At 39.9% G+C, this 14667-nt stretch overlaps 2 protein-coding genes across 3 annotated transcripts; one reads left to right on the top strand and one right to left on the bottom strand.

The window, feature by feature from the left end:
- The first annotated feature begins 612 nt into the window (after nt 1-612).
- Nucleotides 613-1452, top strand: LOC137981825 (THAP domain-containing protein 1-like). The gene has a single exon (XM_068828870.1). The coding sequence runs from the start codon at nt 613-615 to the stop codon at nt 1450-1452; it is 840 nt and encodes a 279-aa protein (XP_068684971.1).
- Nucleotides 1453-4303: 2851 nt separating this feature from the next.
- LOC137982508 (short-chain collagen C4-like) lies at nt 4304-12898 on the bottom strand. Of its 2 annotated transcripts, XM_068829602.1 has the most exons (7): nt 12601-12897; nt 12530-12570; nt 10537-10583; nt 8872-8916; nt 8038-8100; nt 7810-7959; nt 4692-5312 (listed from the first exon to the last, which is right to left on the bottom strand). In XM_068829602.1, the coding sequence occupies exons 1-7, from the start codon at nt 12871-12873 to the stop codon at nt 4840-4842; spliced, it is 1092 nt and encodes a 363-aa protein (XP_068685703.1). In that variant the 5' UTR covers nt 12874-12897; the 3' UTR covers nt 4692-4839. The 2 variants fall into 2 exon arrangements, with proteins under 2 accessions (XP_068685702.1, XP_068685703.1); XM_068829601.1 differs by having other exon boundaries at nt 4304-5312; nt 12530-12898.
- Nucleotides 12899-14667: the final 1769 nt, after the last annotated feature.

Here is a 14667-nt window from a genome sequence, read left to right as displayed (position 1 = left end):
TTTTTATAAAAGAGGTTCTCATAAAAAAAGTGTATACTTTTACATTGGTTACAGAAAAAGCCTTTACCAAAAACAAAACCGGAAAGTATGGCAAGGCAACGAAGGATTATTCACCAAAAGCAATATTTTTTAGCTTACCTGGACTACTCCTAATGTTCTCTTGTTACTGACTATATATCCAAAACTTGGAGTACATTCTTCTCTTTAGAATGAAGAGCTTTCTTCGGTGCACTTTATCATTTTGAAAACACAGCTTCATTCCTTTTACGGCACACTTTCTTCTGTCGGTTTCCCAATCCTCCGACAAGAGTACCAAACCAAATCACCTCTCTTGTTGCCCATATTATGCATACTCTTGCAGTTCATATAAAGTAATTCTACTGAAATCAAAGCACGAAGAAAAAAAAATTACTGTGCATGCAGTCAGTTCATTCATTCTTTGAAAACAAAGCTGCATCGACCTACACTTTTGGCGGGAACCTCCTTGAGCATATCTACGAATCCTGACTCATTTGCCGATTTTGGCTCGGAAAATTGCTTTAATAGTGCGTTTGCATGATGACGTAACGCGCGCTGTGCATTATGGTTTTAGTAGTAAAGAGAGTTTTAAAAATGGCGTCTGGAAGTAGCGAGGCTGGAGGATTTACTTGCTGTGTTCCGGGCTGCTACAACAATTCGAAGAAACATAAAGGGAAGTTTTCATTTTATAATTTCCCAGGTGACCAAAATTTAAGAAGGCAATGGCTTCATAACATTTCCAGGAAAGATTTTCGTCCAACTACGGGTCATCGTGTGTGCAGTGCTCACTTCGAAGGGGGCTCCAAAACCTACCAAAACAATGTGCCAACTGTATTTCCTCTACAAAAGTCTCACCCTAAAGTGATAAAAACACCAAGAAGACTACTTGTTCGCCACAAAGAAGAGGAAATACAAGAAGAGACTAAGGAAAATGAGCCGATGTGTCCGGAGGAGAATCAAATCGATAGTACCAATCACTGTAACAATGAACCCTCTCTTGAAGACAAGATTATTGAACTCAGACAACAAGTTGCAGCACTTGAATCGCGGAATTCTAAATTAGAATTCGAATTAAGATTTGGACTGGAAAAATTCAAGTCTTTGGATGACGATATGCAGTATTATACTGGAATGGAAAACTATTCACAGTTTAAGGCTCTCTATAATTTTCTTGATGGGGGTGTGAACGCCTGTTCAAGACTGAACTACTGGGGTTCAAACAACTCGAACCTTCAACTAGACAGCTTGGAAAAGCGAGGTAAAAAACGCACTCTTCTTCCGATTGATGAACTTTTTTTGACCATGGCACGACTAAGAGTAAATATACCTGAAAAGGTTCTTTCTGACTGGTATAAAATCAGTTACATGCCCCAGACTTCACCTGAGCCGTTTGCTTACTTAGTGATACTCTTGTCCTGTATAGTTTGTTTTTAGTCATGGAGGCCTTTACGCGGCTTTCAAAAAGACAGAAATGTTCATCTGTCGTGTGGTTGAACTTTACCTTTTGCACATGTCCGGCTTTATATAGAGCGTAGCCTTCACGCTTGCTTTTGAAAGCACCTCGGCAAACTTTCTTCGAGTTACTTTCCATTTCTCCGGCTAAATGAGCAAACAAATAACAATGCTGATACGGAGGCATTTGTTCCAAGGATAATGTCCAACCATCGCTGGGCCATGTAACTCTCTTGGGAAGATTATCGCTGGTTTGTTGTGATCGAAGCTCGCGCTCAAGTCGAAGTCTACGAAGATGTATCCCTCCATCTGGATCGACGATTTTCTTGTCCTGGCCAGATACCTGATAATCCTTTATTCTATTAAAGTCAAAGACACAGCTGGAGCCTAAGAAAATCGCTTTAATTCTTAAAATACTGACAGAAAAATACTGACAGAACTACAAACCTTGCAAGTAATTCTCTTCGACTTCCACCCACACTAGCACCTCGACACTTAAACCAACGTTTAAGTTGTTCATTATGAAAGATTTGAGGATCCTTATTTTTGAACGATGCCCCTGGGACATCGTCCTCAGTCAAAACAATTTTCTTCTTGAAATTTTCGGACTTTGAGTGGCCTTGAATGTCCTTGTTTTCATGACTTTTCGCATCAGTTGCCGCCATTTTTTTAAACTCTCGCGGTCTTTACTACTAAAACCATAACGCACAGCGCGCGTGACGTCATCATGCAAATGGACTATACAGAGAATGTTTCTCTTCGCTTTGTGTTACAGGCTGTAATTAGAGACAGGTTCTTTCAAGCGTCGGATGAGGTTCAGGCGACGTTTACACGGGTCCGGACAAACTTTTGCACGGACGAATTTTGTACCTGGACCGCCCGTTTACATGGAACAGTGCAAATTCTATTACAGATCGCAATGGTGTTTACATGGATCGGTGCAAATTTTGAGACCAGTCGCAGCATTTGTTACATCTCTGCTAAGGAGATTCCCTTGTTTTGCACCGCGCATCTCACACTGCGCATAACATTTCATCCCGGCCATCCGAAGAGAGGCAATAAAGGCCGCTTTTGCTGTTCAAGAGCTTTTAAGAGCAATCATGATAACTCTTGTCGGTTAAGAAGGTGTTGTTTTGGAACTCGCCCCAGTCCTTTCGCGGAAAATGATCATTTTGAAGCCGAAATTGCCCCTTTGCCATGCGTTATCATAGTGTTGCGAAGAAACGAGCGCAGTGAACCCCCATTTTTAATGGTTTTATTTACTCGTAATAGGTACACGGAAAACATATTTTAAGAAGAAAAACAGTTGGATAGTAGAAGTTGTAGTATTTACATTTAAATGACGTGAAACTGCATTCGGAGCCCGACACTGAGTGCAAAGTGATGACTACAGCGGTCCAATTTGCTTACATTTCTTTGCAAGATTGAGCAATTTCAAATCCCTTTACTTAAAGATTATAGCCCGGACAAACAAACAAATTCAGTAATACTCAGTAGCTTTGGCTACATGACAACAATTTTTCCGGTTGATCTAGTTTCGAACGCTTCTCGCGTAATTCGGTAAAACACTTAGCATAAAGGGCATACAACGTGAAAACAAGCACGGTGACCTCATCTTTTCATTGCATTTTTTTTAATGTCCGGTGTATGAGTATCAATTGTGCCAAGCTTGAAAAAAATATGGATAGTACGTCATTTTCAAGGGAATCACCTTAAGGTAATGCTTTTAGCCAATCATGTTGTAGTTAAGTGCTTACGCGGTTTGTACGCGGCAAATCAAACATGCCTTTCTGGTATTTATATGGAGTCCGTTTTTAGAAACTCCCGAACCTTTTCGGGCCATTTTCGGGTGTCACAATTCCCTCTGTATCTCAAGAAACGAGAGGATTTAAGGCGTTAAACTTCAGAGTTATTCTCAGTTCTTGTTATCTCGTAAACAAAAGATCAGCTCCAAAACAAGCAGATGGCACTGAGTTTCACAAATGGCTTTTCGGGTCTTTCGAGAAACGGGACCCTGGTCCCTGACTTTTCCAAGGCCGGTTGTTTTGTAAGCTCTACATGCTCACCAAGAAATCGAAATGTGTTCGTTGCCTCCATCGATAAAGATCGGATACAATGGCCATTTGCTGAAACATGTACCGCAGTAGCCCAGCCAATCCGGCTAAAATAGCGATGCCCGACAGATATCGCTCGTCTCCTCATATCTGTATCGTGCTTTTGTTAATTTCTTTGTGTCAAATTTGTTTTTAAAAAGAGCGAAATGTATTATAACAAATTGCAACCTTACAACATTTTTGCTCAGCAACCAAAAAACATAAGTGGATTCCAGGCCTTAACCGCGCTAACTGTGCGAAACCTTGCACGGTTCGGGTGTTTTCATGAGTCCGTACGCATATTGGAACCGTGCCGGTCAAAAAGTTGACCTGCTTTTTTAGGTCTAAACTTGCAAACGGGTTCTCACTTGCAGATGCCACAAAGGATGTTTCTGTATATAGGATCGCGGGCGAGGGTATTGGTGTTTTCGATAACTAATTGATTGGCGGATTTCGATCCTTAGTTATGCTGTTCCGTAGGAAACGAATCAATATTTAAGCAAAATTTCTAAAATTCCTTGTGAAAGGTAAATGGTTAGACCATTTTTTTTCCAATATTATTATCGAAAATTTGGGGTTTAGAGGTAATGCCTTGGGGCAAACCAACCAAATTCTCCCTTCCATCTGACTGTTTCTCCTGGGCCCATCCCTCTTTGAGGATCTTCGCTGGATTTCATTGCTTTTGCCTCACATTTTAATGGTAAACATGGCTAACATTAATTGTAAAACGAAAGCTGACCATTGTAAAAGATCTTTTATTTTCGTACACTGACACATGGAGGCGATAAATCAATGTAACGTGAAAGCCACTTAGCGACCGATAAGTATACATCAAAATTCAAGTCTTTACTGATAAAAAGAACTTTCAAAACAATGTCGAAAAACGTCTGAGATCACACTTAAAGAGTCTTAATTAAAAGTGGAAAAGTCATCGTTGTTATACAATGTTGTAGGTCAAAATGCCAAGTTTTTGTCATGTTTTAACGCTTGCATCCATGAACTGGCCTCCAATCATCTGTTGTTATAATTAATTAGACGGAGTAAAATCTTAAATTATTTATTTTAGGAAGAAAAGGGTTTATCCGCTTCCATCGTCTTCATTTGAGCTGCAGACGATAAAAAAACTTTCAGTGACAAAGATGATTTTCCTCAGTGACAAAACTGTATGATTTTCTTTTTTTGTTTTAAAAGAATAAGTTGTTAATGGTGTGACGGTACCCCTTTAATTATAAAGATGTCGCTTAAAATAAGGCAAGTAAGCGATCATGTCGTAACTCTATTTGCTGCATACAACACAAGTAAGTTCATGACCTTGGGTGTACGGTTTGCAGGGTAAGGTACCGCAAGTCGATTGCACCACGTACAACAGAGCACCGTTTGTGTCTGTGTGGCTCCCTGGTACAGTCTCGGCATCTTTATCGATACAAACAAATTCACTTTCGTGGGCGTGAGCGTAATGGGAAGTCATCAGGTATCCAGTGTACTCTTTGGTCCAACCAGATGGGCAGTTGTTGGTAGCTGGGATCATCACCTGAGAAGCACGTGCGCTGACGTAACAGACGGCGCAAGGTGCTTGGTGATCTTGGAGGTGGCTGAGTCTTGGAAAGCTTCCTGTTTCGTACTCTGTTCCGTATATGGCCGCTGTGCCCTGCCAACCAGGGCTAATCTCGTCAAAAACTGGATTGTCAGGAAGACACAGGTAATTGGAACCTCCTCCGATTTGAGTGTAGAAGCCGCTGCCCATGAACCCTGTTTACATCAAGGAGATCTCGTTAATTATTACACTAAGATCAGTCAAGGGTTCAGTAACCAATCTAAGATCAGGATCTAAGCAAAAGGGGAATATTTACTGCCGTCATTGTTTACATGTTCTCAGTTTGTATTTAAAATGCATTTTAGTTTAATTACTATAAACAATTTGATTTCAAAAGGTAAAAGAATTTGATAAACTAAGCTTCGTCCACGATCTTGATCCCTTCACGGTTTGATAATCAAGAAAAAGTGAGAAACTATTGAGTGCCAAAGGCGCTAATGAACCCATAATTTCTTTGCCAATTTTTGAAATTTTAAAACTGAATCGAACAAAATTGCCCAAAGATTACTCGGTCAGTTGGCCGCAAATTATACAATGCATTTTCATAAGTCAGTGCTTACTTTTCGGTATGAGATTCATCTTATGCTAACGAGGCAACGGAAGCGGCAACAATATATAGAACAGATTTCGCTGTTATATCGTCTCTTTTCGACTCTTGTAACTCTTTAAATTTGACAAAATGTTCCATTTTCCCAATAATAAAACCGCCTAGCGTTAAATTTGAGAGACTTCTCATTTGCTAACGTTCTCCACAAGAACTTAAATTCGGTCATTTCACCGTATTACGAATATTAGTTTTGCTGTTCAGAGGGTCTAACCACCGGAACAAAAGAAATTGTTTTATTTCAGGCAGCCAGTAATGCTCTGCTTGGCACATTAAAATAGGTAGGCGTCGCCAATGATACAATACAATACAATACAATACAATGACTATTTTGCTTCGACGAAAATAAGTTAAGGGAGTAACATGATAAAACTACGAATAATATACTTAGTTAATAAATTATAATTGTATTTCACGTAATAAGATGATAGCAATAATATAAAATATATATACAAACATCGTAACATGAAATGCCCAGTTAAGGGGGGAGACTCTTAACTACAAACCTGTTGCTAAGGACGCTTACATTGCCGACTGCAAACATAAACTCCAGCGGTAATCCGCACAATGCGGGTCGCCGGTCGGACTGCCGCCAAAATGGCGGGAAATATAAATCTTGTAAACAAAATAAAATTGTGAAAAAACTTTGTCTGTTGCAACAACGTTTCGTTTTCTTGAGGTTTCTGGGCCAAGCTACAAGCTGACTGATCGTAATTTTGTCTGCCAAATTATATTTTAATAAGGTTATTAATATTAGACTCATGAACAGACTGAGTTCCCGAAAAACCTGAAAAAGAAACGAACTTAAAAACCTACTGTGCTCAAAAACACAGTGTTCTCCCAACGTCGTTTTCGTGTTAATAATCTTTCCTTAAGTCGATATCCTGCATATGCAGCTCCTTTTAGTGTGAGTTTTCCACAAAGGCAATGTCCAAACTCTGTCCGAACATTTCATCGCAATCTCGTCCCCGTAGCCGTCGTTGCTCTTGTCCAGCGGAACGCAAAAAAGATGGCGGAAATTTAGATTACGACGCATGCGCTGATAGTTACCAGTCCCAAACGGTCAAAAAGAACGAAAAAAGCCTAAAACTCGATGGAGCAACTTCTTCGGTGATGTTTTTTGGGCGAAGAGGAAAGATCGAAACATTCTCTATAATCCCACGCATCGATTTTCCCTTTTATCTCTCAACACAAACGCAATCAAACAAAGTGTGTTAAAAACTCCCTTCAAAGCAGGGTAATTTTCGTCATAAGCACAATTTCAACAAATCCTTACGTCAAGACGTGCCAAACAATGCTCTCCGAACATTGGTATTGTATTCATTATTGTAAAAAGTTAATAATTTGAGTTTTAGCGCTTTTTCTGCCGTGGTCACGTGACTTGCCAAATATGGCTGTCGTTCGAGAAAGTACAAGAGACCTTCTATAGAACATCTGTGTCCAAAGGGATTGTTCTTTGATATTCAGACATCAAAGATATGACGGGTAAAGTTTTACATAGGAACAGCTTTGTAGTTAAGAGTCTTCCCCCTTAAAGGAGAGTTTTCGAGACTAGCATTAATCAAACAAGGAACAGCATTGTTTGTCAAATTCTACAGTTCTCAAACCAGTCTTAAAGGCAAAAAGAGATGGCGATGTACGCACATTATCTGGCAATGAATTCCATAACTTACTTGCATAATAACGGAAGGAGTGCATGGGGGCCAAACCAGTGGTATCAACACTAGGTATAATAAGTTTGCGTTTCCCCGGTAGATTAACTCAAGAGTTGCGTTCAAGTAAAAGATCGCAAATGTATTGAGGGGCAGATCTGCTCAATAGAGGGTACACCAGTACGAGCATGTCATGAATACTTTGAACTCTTTTGACCGGAAGAAGGTGAAGAAATTTGTTTAGATTTTGTTGTAGGTCAGTCTCGGACCAAGGACTTATCTCCGTCAAAAAATTGGCGGGCGGATAGCATCCCTGAAAACGAGTTTTACGTGAAGTATCAGTCCCCTTTCTTTGTCTTTTGATTGTCTATCACTTTACAACGAAAATCTCCTTACCAGTGTAAACAACAGTAGCGTTTCCTGAGCAGCTTGTTCGTCCCCATCGGTTGTAACTAACACCCGCCAGACGCGGCCCTTGTGGTCCCCTCGGTCCTCGAGCCCCTGGAGGACCCTGGAGTCCAGGAATTTCCTTGTGGCCAGCCTCACCTGATAAAAATAACAGAGAGTTTACATTTACCGGACGATGACTGACTGACATTTCATTCCATTCTTACACCTAAGTACCTTTAGTTCCGATAATTCCTCTCAGCCCCTGGGGTCCTTGCCTGCCATCTCTTCCATCTCTTCCTACGAATTGAAAAAAGTCGTGAGAAATACGACTACACCTTGTCTTGGCCATGATAGCATAATTCAAGTGATTACGTTGAGCAATGAAGAGCAAGGTGTGTCGTTTCTCTTTCCTTCCTTTTATCACAGACAACATCCTCCTACAGCTGAAACAGCAACTCACATGGTAAATCCTTCATTGAAAGCCTGCATGGACCGCTCTTAATACCCGTACAGTCAACTTAATAAGCTGGTAAAATCCTAGATTTTCCAAACTAACGATAATCTGACAGTTTCGTCCACGGTCTTCATTCGCCGTCACCGTCAAACTGATTTGCACTGCAAAAATCCCTAAGGAGGACATAATAGAATATGACTGTGTGCTTTCCCTTTTCCGTTAGCTGAGAGGAGAGGTTTCCTTTGAATATCGAGAACACTTGATTAACCTGTAGATGGTTTGCAACCAATCTCTAAAGACACAAATGACAACGACGTAATGTACAGTTGCTGGTGAACGAACAAAAGGAGCTGATGTGGTGAATGAATCGCATACCAGCGAAAAATACATTTTCAATTGGATAACTCTGAAATGAACGATTTTCCGCTTATGCAAACGTCGTTTTTTTCATAACCCTGGGGATGGAAGATGGTAACTCGTATACTATTCGAAACTGTTTTTGCAATAAAAAAAGCCGTCAAAATGCGTGGCCTCAAGCAGTATCATTCAAACCATCTAGTTGGCTCAATTAAAAAACGGAACTCAAGACCTGAATGCATGCAACCACTTCTTACCTGCAGGTCCGGGGGGCCCTGGTACTCCATCTCTTCCGTCACGACCTGGAGAGAAAATGCAAATGATCATATTTTGTTTGAATCATTACGTTTGTTATGTGTAGATTATGAGCAAATCATCCCGTTCCAAGAAAAACTGACGAGAGGTCATTTTGGACCTTCCAATTCTCTGATTGCACGCACCGAAAAACCTTAAATAACAATGACCAGAACCAGGTTTTCTGAGCCCGCGAGACTGAGCACCCCCAGCAAACCATTATTTTAACGATAACCGCTGGTCAGCAACCTGGTTCTGGTCATTGCTGTCTAAGGTCTTCCGACTGCAGCTGACGTCACGGCGGCCATGTTGGTGGAAAGAACAATAGCGAAAAAGTCTTTCGAGAATTTGACTCTATTATTATGCAAAACTTGCGCTACATTTTTCTATTGTTTTGACACCAACATGGCCGTCTTATCACGTGAGTGCAATCAAAGAATATGAAATACAAGGTGAATAGGGAGTAGTGATTTTCAAATTTTGCGGTTAACTTTAAAAGGGGACTTTGAAGAAAAATTCAGCTTTCTTTGCATTTGTTCGAGATGCTTCATTAGTTATAATCACTTCCTCTTCGAATTAAAGCTTAGAGAACGTTATCTAAAAATGTAATTTCGCCGTTATTGTAATCAGCTCGTGCGATGACTCCAAGCTGTTTGGCGCGTGAAATATGTACCAGCTATTCAGTAGGAATTAAATACAGCTTGATCGCCACTCGCGTCCTGCAGCTCACCACAATTGAGGTCTTAACACTTCGTTGTCAGGAAGAGAGCAGCAAAGAAAATATATCAAAATGCAAGATGCACTTGCAAAGAGGGGACCTGCGTGACCATTGTCATTTGCTGGTCAAACCTGGTTGAAAGTTGCAACCCAAATCCAAACGCAAATCAAGCGCAAATGAATGCAACGTTTACGCGGGCGATCGAGGCTAGCGTCACCTTGGCTTCAACTTCAACCAAGGTGGCGTGGAACTGGTATTGTTACCTTGCACTTCCATTTCTTCTTAACATCATCATCATCATCAAGCCCTCACCAGACAAGGGTTAAAATACAACAACAGAAGACGGCATCAGGGCCAATCCCGTTAAAAGAATCAATTGCAAGTCAGTCAACGTTTCAGCGCCACAGCATAGGATTCAGTGCTTGTCTCTCCCTTTTCCTTCCGCTTTCCTATACTTCATTACTCTTAAATTGAGAATTAGCTGTCTTCATTCTGACCTATTGGGAGCCTTGGAATGCCATTTTAAGAACATTGGCACAACTCTCCTTGTAACGTAACAAGGGATGTCCAGCAGAACAATTACTTCCTCCAAATAACTCTACAAAAGGACTTTAACAGATCTTTCGTTGTCTGTCCTTGGTAGATAGCCTAACCATGGTAACCGGCTTCACACAATCTTGGTTTGTATCAGTCCTCTGTGTCAGCTTTAGCATGAGGCTCTTCGATACTGACAAAGAGATCCTATTTCATTTTTAATAAACTATTATTTTTATGCATAGAGTTTTTCACGTCGCTTCAATAACTGTCGCAATCCCACAGAATATAAAATTCAAATTTTATTCATTCACCTACCATTCGTTCTAAATTATGAAATGCTGATGTTTTTTCTAAGGACCGTAAGTTTACTTACCCCGAAGTGTTGTCTTTTTGGCGATTTCGTTCGAGAGATCAGTAATTCTTGAAAAAAAAAAAATTAAGATGAGAACTACAAAAAGGAATACCCAAGTAATAATGAAAATAAAAAAAACTAAAGAAGGGACTAGGAGCAGTTCAAAATGCATCTTATTTGGAAACGTTAAGTGAAGACAAGAGAGTATGTAGGTAAGAGAGGTAATCCCTCATATTGGCCCTATTCCCATCTTAAAACCCCCTTAAGTTATTTGTAGATCTCCTGCCAGATCCGGTATTCGAACGAGGGTTAACTGATAGCCAATCATATGTCCCCATTTTTACCAATCATTGCGTGGGAATTCGCTCAGCTGTCAACATTGGTAAAAATGGGGATGTATGATTGACTATCAGTCAACCCTCGTGGGAATACCGGATCTCGCAGGAGATCTAAAAATTAACTTAAGGTAATTCCCTTGAAATTGTTCTACTATCAAACTTTTTTGGAAACTTGGCATAAATAACATTCATGATATGAACATTTAAAAAATGCAATAAAAAAATGGGGTCACCGTGCTTGTTTACGCGTCAGCAGGCTCTTAAAATGGGGTATTTTTACTGGTTGCGCGTTAAAAATTCGAATCACCTTCATACAGAATTAAGTCTTGGTTACTTGAAAGACACAAATTTTATTCTGAAAATAAAGCTTGTTTTATTCACATAAGCAGTATTGCTTCCTTTACGCCGTTTTGATTGCCTGGTTGTGGGAATAGTGCACTCTTTGGGACAGTTCCGTGGTTAGCTTGAAGTCCTCGCCTTGGCCAAAATAAACCCAGTACGGAACTGTTTTCCAAAAAACTCAGGCTCTACTATCAAACTTTTTTTGTTCTTCAAATATGTTTTTCATTAGACTGTTCTTAGCAAATACCTGAAAAAAAAATCGGGGGTCACCGTGCTCGTTTGAGAGAAAAGGAGCATTTATTTCGCTATAAGGCTTAGTTTGAGGGAAATCTCTTACGCTTTGTACGTGCACGTACTCATGTGCGCTCGCTAATGACGCAAAAATCGTGCGCAGTAAGGATGCGCAATGCAATACTAAGGAATTACCTTAAGAGAGATTACGATGGGAATAGGGCCAAGATGTTACCTTTCTTAACTTCATACTCTTTTGGTAAAGACCAGAGCTCACACCTTGTTATCGCTATACTATATTCCTTAGTAAAAGACTATTACCAGCAATGTCTTAGAGGAAAGTCGAGCTTAAGAGGATGAAAAAAGAAATTATCTCCCGCATATGCCCATACGCGGATACGCTGTTGCCTCGCAAGAACACGCGGGCCGCATGATTTGTGATGGATGGAATATCTCACTTTCCCTTGTTCTCGTGTTTTCTATTATTATTATTATTATTGCACGTTGCACTCTCTCATCCTTGTTCATTCCTCTTGTTCTATTCCGAGACCGCCTTTGCTTATCTCATCACGCCCTTGTACCCAATGTATATCCAATGTTTGTTCTGGGGGCCAAAGGGCCTACAAACTCGGTTTATTCTTTTCTCAAAAGGTCGAGATGAATTCGCAGATCGTTCGATCGATTTATTAAATTAAATATAGTGTGATCATAATAAAGCGTAAAGAAGAAACATATTGGTACATGATACTGAGGTTTTAGCCTTTTAGCTTCGAAATTGCAAGTTTTACGTGCGTTCACAGATTGTTTTTTCTTTTAAAAATAACAGAGCTTAATTTAGAGGTTATGGAATTTCCGTTGTTGTGTTCGATACACTTCACTTTCTGTTGAGTGCTTTTAAACTCAATTTTCAAGCCCCTGGTCTTGTTTTTAAGTGTTCATATTGACAATATGAAATTGTGAAGAACTCGGCTATCTCATTCATCCGAATCAATCCTTCCCTTTTTGAACCTTGTTTAAAAAAGACTACACATTCAATTTGAGGCAATGGGAAACTGAATCCACTTTAGATTTTCAGCAAAACCTCACTAATGTGTCAGACTTACCTGCTATCCAAGGAAGTAACTTTCTTGTTTAGGTCTGGCAATGATATCGAATTTGTTTGCCTCTTTTGTCTCGAAAGCGGTTTCTTCGCGTCCAAGTCCTCGGATTGCGCTTGGTTTGACTTCAGTTCCAACAGCTCGTTTTCGAGGTCATCGATCCGCTTGTTCTGCAATCGGAACGAGACGAAAAGAAAAACGAGGAATGCAAACATGCATACAACTGTCACAAAATGCACAAGACGAAGTGCGCTACTTGGAGGAGAGTTTCGACTTTTTATCGATTCCTGCTCCATTTTCGTTGCGTGTTTTGAAACCGTTGATGTTCCCTGTTTAAAGCTCGATGCCATGTTATACTAGATGGGTCTTAAGCCCCACCCAGTTATCACCAGTCTGTCTGCGCCTTTAAGGGGTCAAGTGGTCAGTTACAATTAGTTTGTTATGTTAGCGGAAAAAACACAATTAGATGTTAACAACTGGTACAAAGTACACTAAGAACAATTCAACCTTTTTAGCTAAAAAATTCGAGTTTGGTTTTGTTGGTTTTGATCTACGAAAGTTCGAGTTCGTTTATATTTTAATGCGTTCAATGTTGGATGACTACAAAGCGTTTTTAAACGTTCTCTGGCATGTTTCTTAAATAGTTTATCTGGCATTTAGTTTTGTATACTCGTGTTTTGAAAAAGAAAATAAGGGCTAAAACATTTACCGGAAGATATGCCTAAGCATGCACGACAAATAATCAACAACCAAAACCTTACACAAACACCACGAATAGTCCTACATTTGGGCAGAATAAAACGGAACAGAAATGCCCCCTCTCCCCCAAATCAAGGATGAAGGCGCATGAAGGCCAAAACGCGCCATTTTTCCATCACTGATTTTGGGGGGAGGGGTGGTCTCAATTTCCCATTTAATTTGTCCAATGTAGGTCTTCCCACCCATTGATTGACGAACGAACAATGATATTTTGTTGTGAATAAAAACATTGCTCAGAAACCCCAAATAGAAGGACATCAAAGTGGCTATGTCACGTTATTTTAGGGTGTTCAGGGCGGGGAATCCCTAGTTAATCACGAGTTCAAATCTCGAAAATGGTACTGTGGAATCCCTTTACTGATAAAATTACCGTTACATCAGAAACAAAATGATTCTGAGCAACTGACGAGCCTTATCAAGGCGATTTGCCATCAGTAAAATTGAAAAATGTTGGGCCGACTTTTTTTAAAGATTACCCAAATGCAATCCGCTTCAATCTTGTCCATTTGTGTCCATCCATGCTTCTCTTTCCTTTTGCTTTATTTGTTTTATGTTGTTCAACAGATTTAAGTGGTTATTGCAATGTTTCATTCTACTTTTTGAGCATTTTGGGTGTTATGAAATTACATCATTTTGCGAGACATAGCCCCTTTAGTTTTGAAAATTTGGTTTTATGAACGGAGTTAATAATGTAAATTATTATACATTGGTGTCACCAGCTCGATTTTGATTGGCTATAAGCACGCAGCCAATTCTTGCTTGCTCTGTTTCTCTTAGGTCATACCTACAAACAATAGATTTTATATATGTAGAATTGACGTCATACCTACAGATAATAGTTTTATGCATGCAGAAGTGACGTCACCTAACACACTAACCAGCAGTTTGATCAGTTTTGTCATGGCGGAGCTCAGCTCAGGAATATGCATAATAAAACAATTATTGAATTCGGTTTTCGCATGTTAGCGATAATTATCAAGGCCTCAGTTTGTGTTATCCGCCTCAGCCTTCGGCTTCAGCAGATAACACAAACTTTGGCCTTGATAATTATCGCTAACATGCTCAACCTCATCCAATAATTGTTAATTGGCCACCGTACAGAGATTCTAAAAGCTTTTAGAATCTCTGTACGGTGGCCAATTTACATTATCAACTCCGCTGATAAAACCAAATTTTTGTATACTACTTCTCCACCGACGCAGCACCACAGTTTCGTTAGAAACTACACCCTTTAGTTTTGCCCGAGTATATACGGTTTGCGAAAAAAAAAATGACCTGTGGGGTTCTAATTATATTCCGGCACAATATAATATCAATAATTGAATAGTAAGAACATCAGCTTCTTATCATTGCTGTTTACCCCAGTTTTTTGTTGCCATTAATTT

This window comes from Montipora foliosa, chromosome 13, assembly GCF_036669935.1.
Source record: "Montipora foliosa isolate CH-2021 chromosome 13, ASM3666993v2, whole genome shotgun sequence".
Classification (NCBI taxonomy): Eukaryota; Metazoa; Cnidaria; class Anthozoa; order Scleractinia; family Acroporidae; genus Montipora; species Montipora foliosa.
Note: the sequence above shows the minus strand (reverse complement) of the source record. Positions and strands in the feature narration are given on the sequence as shown.